A 10,389-nucleotide genomic window follows, 5' to 3' on the forward strand; every position below is an offset into this window, starting at 1 on the left:
CAACTTGCACATGTGCTTTCTCCTTCCTGCATTAGAGTTCCCTCGTATTCCCGCAGGTTCAGTCCGTTACAAGTGCCTTCCCTCTCATGGCCCATTGCTTTATCTTAGCAGGAGACTAGACTGTCCTTCTAAAGATGCCACGTTAGTTTTATGCCATCCTGCCAATGCTTCTCCCGTGCAACAGCTGCCCTTGGTTCCATGAGTGCTCGCTCCATCAGCCGGGGATTTGCCAGCATGAGATCAGCCACATGCTTCTTTCCCCCTCTGATGCAGGGACCTCCCCTGGGCTGCACAGAGGTAGTTCTTCACATCACCAATATCCAAGCGAGGTCGCATGCTCCAGCACAATCCGATCAAGCTGTCACGGCGCAGTTCTTGCAGCTAGCTCTGTGTCAGATCTGAAGGCCTGAGCAGAGGAACGTTTTGCTCCCCTAATTATAATCTCCTTACAGCAACTTCTGTTATTTGCACACGTCTTTTTTTAATTCGCTCTATTTCACATTTAGTGGATTTAGCTGAAGATGAAGGAATGACCCAATGGAAAGCGCAATTATTTTTAGCTTATGTTACATCAAGAAAGTGGTGTACAGTGTTATCCAGTTATAAACATCTGTCAGTTACCAGGTAGTACTGCTGACAACGATCACAGCCATCTGCTGCTCTCAGTAAACCCGAAAGCATCCACATCACTTCCTCCAGGAGCAGGCGCTGCTCGTGCAATCCGGAGCGCGTTCCGTTCGCGGACGCTTGTTCCATCCGAGCAGCTGCACAGGCGGCGCGCGCCACCCTGTGGCCGCAACCGGTAACTGCAACAGCAGCGCTGCTCGCAGCTGCCGCCGGCCTCGTGCAGAGCCGGAATGATCCCGTGCGCTCGCGTGCTACGCAGCCTACACGCGCATTGCCAGCGAGGTAAAACAATTACGCAGTAATCTGACTGTGTCAGATTTGACCAGACTTAGGTCAATAAGTGCTCCTATGAACTGCCACAATGCTCAGTTCTCAGGCAACTTGTATGCTTCTGACTGGCAGAAGAGGCATTTCGAATGGCTTTTACAGCGCAGCATTTGAATGCGTACTGTACTCATTTACTACAGCTTGAATCCAGTGCTTTGGAAGTGGAAGTCGGCTTTATTATGCAAATAAAATACGCAAACCCAAAGGAGAAAAAAATACTGCTTCAAAAATCAAATGGCGACGGATAATGCAAAAATAAAATATTAAAAATATATTTTAGGATTGCTTATGTGTAGGGCCGTATGCATTTGCATGTGCATATGTACCTGTGTCTGTGCATGCATGAGCTCATGTCTGAATGTGCATGCATTAGTTTACATTCGCTATTTTGTAATCTAATAAAAAAACCTGTCAGGAAAGCTGACTTTCTTGTATACCCTCAGCATGAGCAAAGTAACATTGCTTCCCTCCAGTGTGATTTTCAGTAGACATCAAGATGCAAAGTCATCAATCTGTTACCACCTTGTGTAGCGACGTGCTTAGAGCAGCAGCAGTAGGAGCAGTACTGAGTGCTGCATGGTACCTTACATGAAGGACTTCAAAGCAAAGAAGAGCCATATGTATTAGTCACACGATTTGCTATTTTTGGTTCTACGTTTTCTACAGAAAACCTAAATAGCTGTGTCAGGAATGATCCTGATGCTTCAGAATACAAGTTTAACATCATTATGCGTCACACGGTAGTTAAGATTTTCGTAGCAATTTTGGTCACTAGCATAAGAAACTAAACAAAGGTAGGGGCTTCTTGTTGGTGACTTTGTTACCCTTACACATTTTTCATTTTAGCTGACCTTTAACAGTGTGTAGTGGAAGAGCTGGGTCAGGGCTTGAAGCAGTGATGGAGCACCTGGGGGGAAGGCAGGGCCAACCCAAGGGGAGCTCAGGTGCAAGCAATGCAATGCAATGCACCTGAGTGAGCAGAAGGGGTGGAGCCAGGATCCCCCCCTTCCCAGACCCCATTTAAGGGCTGGCAGTGGAGGTGAGGGCATCTCCCTGGAGATCCCTATGTGCCTGAGCCCTTCCATGGGTAAGCAGATTTTCCTCCTTTGTTTCTGTCTCCATGGCTGCTACGTTTGGGCTTATCCTTCCTTGCTGCAGCCTAGGACTTTGCTACCCCACTGTCATTGCTGTGCTTGCCATCACATTATAACGTTACACAGTGTTAACATAGAAATAGGCAACAGAGTAAATCAAGTTCAATGCCTCTTAATTTTATCAGTGCAGCTCCAACTTAAAGTCTTGATTTCTTTAAATACATTAGAAGCATAATTTCAGAGACAGTGGATCAAACACTAATGCTACAAGTACAAATGTTACGAGTAACAGGGTTTTTTTGTGGTTTAATTGACTTAACTGACATTGGGGAATTTTTTCCTTGCTTTTTAATGTTTTGGACCCTTCAAGCAAGCAGTAGATATAGGAACATTAGTTCTACCAAAACAAATAAATAAAATTACTTGTTCTTCTCATGAACATCTCCTGAACGCCATTTCAGTGACAACCTCTAGAACGCTACAATTTTGGGAAGTGTCACTTGTAACAAAGCAAACAGATTGTTCAGCAACCTAAGAGAATTACCCACACAACTCAATTCAAGCTAGTTGTTCTTCTAAGTCCAAGTCTGTAACATTAAAAAAAAAAAAAAAAAGCACACTAGAATCTTGGTATCAACGACATGACTTTCGCTTCAACATTCACATGCTAATTGAGTAATTAAGCATACAATGAGGCTGTGGCTTGGCTCATCCCTGAGTCACTGCAGGTCTGGGAAGTAGGTCACGATATTATAAGCCGTCCTTTCAAGTTCGACTTTACAGGACTTGTCAGTCAGTGAAGTTTGCTCCAAAACAGAAGTCATTTTTTTTTTTTTTTCCCCCTTCCTTGATGGGGAGGCAGTAGCCTAAACCAGAGGGATAAGCTGCAAACGAGGCAGAGGGCCCCAGACACTGCAAATTGCCATGTCTGCCTCCAGAGCAGCGGCAGAAAATGTTACTGGCCTAGGACAGCACGGTCATGTATGTATTCCTAACACTAATTCCCAGCTTGAGGGCATCTTGCTTCTGGACACACAGAGATGGTTAAGGTTGTTCCAGGGCACATGCAAGAACTCCTTCGTGGGATGCTCATAGACCAGTTTGAGCTAGTAAAAGATTGCTGAAGGCAGCCTTGTAGATCAATGGAAGGACAAAAAAAAAAAGGAGAGACAATTAACACACCCACGTGGAAACCGACTGATGAAAGCAGCACGAGATTTATCTTTTCAGTTGTTTCATTCACTTTGATCCCACTGGAGAGGGTTTTAAAGGGCTCAGACAACTATTGCCAAAAGCCAGGTGAGAGAAGGGGACTGGTACTGCCAAGTGGTTTCAATTAAACTCCAAAAGAGAAAAAAATTCTCAGCATTGCATTTTGTAGTGGTTAGCTCGAGACAGTATGAGCAATGGAGCCATCTAAAGGAGGTGGAGGGGGAAAGACAGTGGCATTTGTTGAGCTGTAACTTCCAGACCTAGGATGGACAGGCTTTAAAAGGCTGAGATTCAAGAGTAATCTTAACTTTCCTTAAGGAGACACGCAACCCTCCTTCATTTAATGATACAGAAACAGCAAAACGTTTCCTTGGAGCCTCTTCAGGCATCAAACTTACACACGGCCATCACAGCTTTATTACAGAACTAATAACGAGCTTGCACTTTATCCTACTTTTGAATGTCAAAGCTGAGAAGAGTCTAGCAATAAGTTATGCAAGCACCTGAAACGAGACTTCAGAGTGGGAAAACTGATGTGTAGGAACATGTCAAAGCCCACATTTAACCTCACCTAGCCCTCCTTTCACACAGCAGTCAAGCAGCCAGAACAAAGTTGGTATTGCATGGAATAGGTCTCACATCATTAATGATATGACTATTAAATAGCTTCTAAAAATAATTTTCCTCATTACTTGACTAATTTTATCTTCCTTAAACCCAACTAGAGAAAGGCTGCAGAGCTGTAAGCCTTTTAGTTTTAACAAACTGCAGCTGAGGGAATTGCATGTTCTCATCAGCACAGCCCGCGTTATTCAGTCAACAGCTAGCAGCTAAGTACAAAAAGCAAAGTGTAATATTGCAATGCACGTATTTAATCCCACTCCTGAAACATTTCAAGTTGAAAGGCTTACTTTGCAGGACTAGTATTGCTGCCTACTTCTAAGTTTCTGCAGGCTTTATATTAGCATTTAAGAATCTCATAGTAATGTATTTTTTAAGACTTGCTATCTCACTTTTAAGTCTTTAGCTGCTCAGTAGTAATTCAAAGCATAGTACCTGGGTAGAGCAGGTGAACTGCAGAGATTACACCATGCACACTATGAGATGAAATCATGCAAACATAACTCGTGCTGTATTCTGCTCCACCCTTCAGTATCAACGCTGCATATCTGCTTACTTTTCTGAATTGACCTGCACTTTTAACAGTGCATTCTCATCAGATAGCTTGAAGGCTTCCTCACCTCGCACACCAGCAGCAGATGCTCAAGCTAGCAGTAGTAACCAGGACGCACACAAGTTAGTAAACCCTACAGGGAAGAACCTGTAGCGTGAAGCTGAAGCGAGATGATGCAGCAAGAAGTTCCTGTGGAATGTTAAGTCAAAGTTTCTCCTTTCATAAGGCAAGCGTGACATTCCTCATTTCCCTTAATAAGTCTCAGTGAGCTAAAGTGCTTAGAATCTCTCATTAACTAATTTTAAGAACCCACAGAACTTAAAATTACACAAATTATATAATACTGTTCTCAAACATTTAATAGTCAACAATTTTGGCTGATATGCATCAGAATGAAGTGTTAAGAAATACTCAAGTAGGAGTTATGTATACAAACATGCAAGTTAAAAGGAATGAAATGCTCCACTTTATTAAGAAACCAAAAATACAAAACTGAAGAGTTCCAAGGCTTCATGTACTCAGACACTACTGAAAAAAAAATGGTATTTGTTTACTAGTAGTACTAATATTGACCAAGATTGCATTTTCCATCATTTATGCTGTAATCTAGTTTCAAATTAAGAACTTGGTGCAGTTACAGTAAAGTCTAGATATCATACGGGGGTTTTAGTTAATATGCTGTTCTGTAGCCAAGAGCTTTTTAAGCTCATCTACAGCTGTTTTCTAGTTAGTGAGGTTTAAGATGCTTAGTTTTAATCAACTATAGCTCTACTGAATGATGCTCCATGCAAAGATACAGCTTGTAGTCACTTGAACAGACCTAAAATGTCATTTATTCTTGGCTACTTAAGAAAACAGCTCTGTGAAGGCATGTTCTAAAGCAGTTAAAGTTGAGACAGTATCTAAAGGCAGCATATGCAAGCTGAACTACACACTTAACTCTCAAGACACTCCTCAGACCACATAAACATCCCCACTTGGTATGGGTCAATTGATGCTTATCTGGTGATCCAGCTCCATTTGCCAGTCAAGCGCTCCCTGCTTTAGTTTCACCTGGCAGTTAGTTCAGCCTCCCCCAAGTGCTTTAATTATATGCTTCAGGAAATCAATGTAAGGTTAACTGTTAGCTCTGATTTAGTAAGGGGAGCATAACAAAGAGAAAGGGAAGAAAAGACTAAGAATGCAGAGACAGACAAGTAGTAGCCTCAGTTAAAAAAAGACACTTTCAAGACTTCTCCTAACAATGCATGAAAATTCACTTGCTTAGAGATATTTGAAATACAACTTTATTATCTAAACAAAAAAAGAATGGGAATGACAGAAACAAGATTTACCACATAACACTTTGATGTGACTGCAGCAGTCTTATATTTGAAACTCAAAAGGGGAAGTAATTGCAGTCCAAAAAACAGCTAAATATGCAGGTCCAAAATATGAAGTTTTGTTGGTTTTTTTTTTGTTTGAACTGCCACATTCACTCCGAAGCCCATTCATCTCTTTCAGCATCCCAAAGATTAAGCACATGTTCTGCTCAGCTAGATAATAAAGTGGCAAACACGCTGCACCACTGACATCACAGGACAGTTGCCTATAAAACTAGACTTCTGACGCTGGGCTCCAGCTTCATCCCTCACAGGTCATCATCTTCATCTGGCAGTGCAGTGGTTTGAGCAATCTGGAATAGAGAAGTTACATTTAAGAATTGTTCTTGGTTACTTGCCCCAGGAGTCCAGATATTATCTGTCAGACAGTCATTTGACTTTAGCAGCTTTCCTCAGTTACCTGTAAGTCTTGCTCATATTGTGCTGCCAGTGCTGGGTCCATAACAACTTCAGGTGGTGCAAGAGCAGGCATGGCAACAAATTCCAAGTTAGGATCTCCAATTAGCTTCCTAGCAAGCCAGAGGAACGGCTTCTCAAAATTGTAGTTACTCTTGGCTGAAATGTCATAATACTGGAAAAAAAAAGTGTATTCAATACATTAAAGACTATCTGCCACCAATACTTACAAAATACTAAGATGCACACAATCAGCTCAAATTTATCTTGGTATTCTTTTTAACTGCATGATTTCTGTCCATGCCCTCAGAAGCAGATATGATGCAAGAGGCTAGAAATGCAGAGTTTCACACCAATAGGCAGAAATTGATACTCTTAAGAGATACAATGTGATCAAAGATGGAACTTTCAGGACACAATAGTGCCTCTACTTTTTCCTGTGACTTGGTCTAATTCGATCTTATTTTAATACTGAATAGCACCCAAATGCAATTAATAAACTTAATACATCTCTATTCCTGTAAACTCATGCCATCATACCTGGAGATTCTTCTTCCTGTGGAAGACAATGGATTTTGCCTTGACTTTTCTGTCCTTAATATCCACTTTGTTGCCACACAACACTATAGGGATGTTTTCACATACCCGTACCAGGTCTCTATGCCAGTTAGGTACATTCTTGTAAGTAACTCTTGATGTTACATCAAACATTATAATGGCACACTGAGCTGTAAAAAAAACAAAAACCACCCATAATTACATCAGACAAGCAAGCACTTATAAACTGGAGTGTGGTAAGAGTACCCACAATAATCATCTATTCAGGGTGCCAGCATTAGCTTCTTCCTCACGTCTCACAGTTCTGAGAAAATATTGTTCACAAGATCAACATGCAAGAACATCAATGTGCAGGAGTCCAAAGAACTCAGCCCATGACCCTGTCATCTCACATATTTAGTGCACAACCCTAAATACCAGCTAGTTTTATTCACGCAGCTGTCCCATGAACATCCTATTCTTGCATGGCACAGATTACACAAGGATTAAGAAAGTCAATTTTAATTCACCTAAATATCTGAGAGAAACATGTTAACACCTACTGAACTAATCTCAGCCTACTGAGGCTTTCAGATAAGTGGAGAGCTTGTAGTTCACATCTCAGAACACCCTTGTCCAGAACAGCTTGCTAAAGAACACTTGATTCCGATACTTTTAAAGGAAAAGCAATTGTGTCAGGCTCTAACATTCCACTAGGGATGATTAAAGATACACAGGTGACTGAAGTACTCCCAGAAAAGAGCTTGACCAAGAAGATAAGGAACTATTACTATATCTTTAGAAAGGCAACTAGCCTCTGGCAAGGATATGGAGAACTTCTTTATTCTATTTGAAGTTTTACAGTTCGTTTGTTTCAAGTCTTCACACCAGCACAGGATACTAATACAGACACAGTTTTTACTCACTGAAGCGCACACTTTCCTCTTAACCACTTAATTTCATAAGTAGTCACTTAAGGTGCACAATTACTCTTCATTAATATCAAAGTCCACAACAGCATACTGAAACAGTTTTACTACATCAGGGCAAGCTGCCTAGCAAAGAAACCGATCATACTTATACAAAGTTTGAAAACTCATAAACCAGCTCACCATTGAAAGCCATACTGAAAGCTTTCAGAGTGGCCAAACTGAATAGAATACAGGATATTTTTACACATAAACACATCTTACCTTGGATGTAATAGCCATCTCGCAGACCACCAAACTTCTCCTGGCCAGCTGTGTCCCATACATTAAATTTAATAGGGCCTCTATTAGTATGGAACACCAGAGGATGAACTTCAACACCCAGCGTTGCTACAGTAATAGGAAAGAGCACTCACTTAGTAAGTTGGGAATTATATTTTTAATTATAACATACAGATCTTGAATGTGTCTTCAGACATACCTACGTATTTCTTCTCAAATTCACCAGTCAAATGACGTTTTACAAATGTTGTTTTACCAGTGCCACCATCACCAACCAGGACAAGCTGTTAATACATTTAAGTAAAGAAGGTCAGAGCAACATACTTGGTCTTACAAAGTACTGTAAAACAAACACTGAAATTCCTAATGAAATAACTTACTATGTTGGGATCTAATTTGTTAAACCTGTCATTCTCTAACTCCTGTCCAAACTTAGCTAGTCCCTGTAACTGAGAACTAGAATACACCATACATATAGTTCTACTGAACTACAAGTGTCTCAATTACTAGAGAAAAGAACTGTAGTCTTCTAATTCGAAAAAAAACTGTTTTACTAACAATTGGGGTACATGAGATGAGTACTGTAAGAAGCAAGAATCAATCTTTCATGATGCAGTCTTGAAGACTTCTGGTTGTTACAATAACAACTCTGTTCAATCATGTTCAGCCCCTAGTAGTTAATACAGCATAAAACAAGTTGCTCTAAATCACTCTTAGCAGTTTTTGTTCGTTGCTGTGAATATCAGTCCATGAATTCAATACATTTTAATGGTATTTTATGTGATTTTTACGTGAAGCTGCAAATATCACCAGATTGATAAGTGCAACAGAATGCTGTTGTAAGGTAGTGCCATACACCATCAGCTAAATACATTGTTAAGGAGAGATCAGCACTTAAACACCAAACCTACCATCCACAGCAGTTCTTGAGAGTTGTTCTTGCTACTTTTCTATGGAAAGGGGAAGAAAAAGAGAAAGTTACAACCCCTTACCTTAAACTGCACTTGGGGCTCTCCTTGGGCGGCCATGCTGGGTCTGCAGGGGAAATGGAAGCATGTGAGCTCACAAGAGGCGAGCTGGTTCGAGGCCCCGCCGGAAGGGGCCGGCCGCCGTTCCCAGCTCCCAAACCGCCTCCCGAGGCGCGTGCTCCGCGCTAGTCAGCGGCCGCCGCCGAAGAGGCCGAGGCTCGGCCCAGGCCGCCGCTCCCCCTCCCCGCGGCGCGCGTGGCCCCGGGCCCCCGGATGGGGCAGGAAGCGGCCCCGCACCGCCCCACACGCGGCGGGAGCGCGCGGTAATGGCGGCCTCAGCTCCCCGCCCACCCCCGGAGCCCGTAACGGGAGGCCGCCGCCGCCGCGCCCCTCGGGCTTCCAGGCTACGAAAACGGGGCCGAGCCGGGGCCGCCGTAGGGCGCCTCAAAGAAAGCCGGCCTCGGCCTCGCTCCGTAGGGAAGGCCGTCCCCAAATCGCTCTCCCACCCCGTTCGAAAATCTTCCCGGGCCGCGGAGCCCGGATGAGTCCCGCGGGGTTCCGAGCGCGGTCCCCGTCCCCGCACCGCCGGCCGGGCCCCATCCCACCATGACTGAGCAGCGCGCCGCCTCCCCTCCCCCCGCGGCCGCTCGGGCCGTTGGAGGCCCCGCTCCCGTTCCCCTCCCGCGCGCCGCCCGCCCTTTTCTCCGCGACGGAGACGGGCGCCGCTCCCGCCCCGCACCGCTCCCATCGAGGGGCGGAGGGCGAGGCCGCCACGCAGGCACGGCGCCCGGCGCGGCGCTCACCCGGGCCCGGCCTCGGCACGACCCAGCCCATCTCCTGCCGGGCGGCCGCTAACGGCGGCCGCCGCCGCCCCGCTCGCGGCGGCCCCGCTTCCCCCCCGCCCGGCCGCTACGGGGAAAAGGAGGACACCCCGACCCCGTTACCTTTCCCGAGCCTTCTCTCCGCGTCGCTCCCTGCCGTGACTGGGCGCTGGGAAGATGGCGGAAGCGCGGTTCAAATACCCGGAGAGCGACGCCGCGCGGCCGCGGGGAGGGGGAGGGGCCGGGATCACGTGGGCGGGCGGGCGGGCAGCGGGCGCGGCGCTCGGACCCGCGGCGGCCGTTGATGGGCGCCATGGCCGCGGCTCGGCCCGGCGCTGCCTGCCCCAGCGACTCGTGCTCCTGCACGGCCGGGCCGCGCGGCTCCCGCTGGAAAGGAGAGAGCTGGGCAGCGCCGATCCGCTGCCCTCCGTGGCTCCGCGCTGTCACATCGCAGTGCTCTAAGCTCTCACATTGAGATTATAGCGGAACAAAGTTGTCCATAAACTCTCTTGCAAAGAATGTAAAAGATGCTTTGCATAGATCGATGCATTCCAAGACTCCTGGCTTCACAGTGATTTCCACGTTCTGATTTTTGCCCTGGTGTAGTTAGGCAATGTTCATGTGGTCTGCGTAACAGCAG

At 45.2% G+C, this 10,389-nt stretch overlaps 1 protein-coding gene across 2 annotated transcripts; it reads right to left on the minus strand.

Annotated features, from left to right (window-relative positions):
• Nucleotides 4,878-10,009, minus strand: RAN (RAN, member RAS oncogene family). Of its 2 annotated transcripts, none has more exons than XM_021412534.1 (7): nucleotides 9,873-10,009; nucleotides 8,953-8,995; nucleotides 8,160-8,244; nucleotides 7,943-8,068; nucleotides 6,753-6,940; nucleotides 6,217-6,387; nucleotides 4,878-6,109 (listed from the first exon to the last, which is right to left on the minus strand). In XM_021412534.1, the coding sequence occupies exons 2-7, from the start codon at nucleotides 8,986-8,988 to the stop codon at nucleotides 6,065-6,067; spliced, it is 651 nt and encodes a 216-aa protein (XP_021268209.1). In that variant the 5' UTR covers nucleotides 8,989-8,995; nucleotides 9,873-10,009; the 3' UTR covers nucleotides 4,878-6,064. The 2 variants fall into 2 exon arrangements, with proteins under 2 accessions (XP_021268209.1, XP_021268210.1); XM_021412535.1 differs by lacking the exon at nucleotides 9,873-10,009 and adding an exon at nucleotides 9,534-9,553.

This window comes from Numida meleagris, chromosome 14 (genome assembly GCF_002078875.1).
Source record: "Numida meleagris isolate 19003 breed g44 Domestic line chromosome 14, NumMel1.0, whole genome shotgun sequence".
Taxonomy (NCBI): Eukaryota; Metazoa; Chordata; class Aves; order Galliformes; family Numididae; genus Numida; species Numida meleagris.

Bases quoted from the DNA above. Each gene is read 5' to 3' on its own strand.
- RAN (XM_021412534.1), bottom strand. From the start codon at position 8,988: ATGGCCGCCCAAGGAGAGCCCCAAGTGCAGTTTAAG. The intron at 8,069-8,159 runs GTATGTCTGAAG...CTATTACTGTAG, and splicing joins ATTTGAGAAGAAATACGTAG to CAACGCTGGGTGTTGAAGTT. The intron at 6,388-6,752 runs GTATGATGGCAT...TTTTTTTTCCAG, and splicing joins ACAGGAAGAAGAATCTCCAG to TATTATGACATTTCAGCCAA.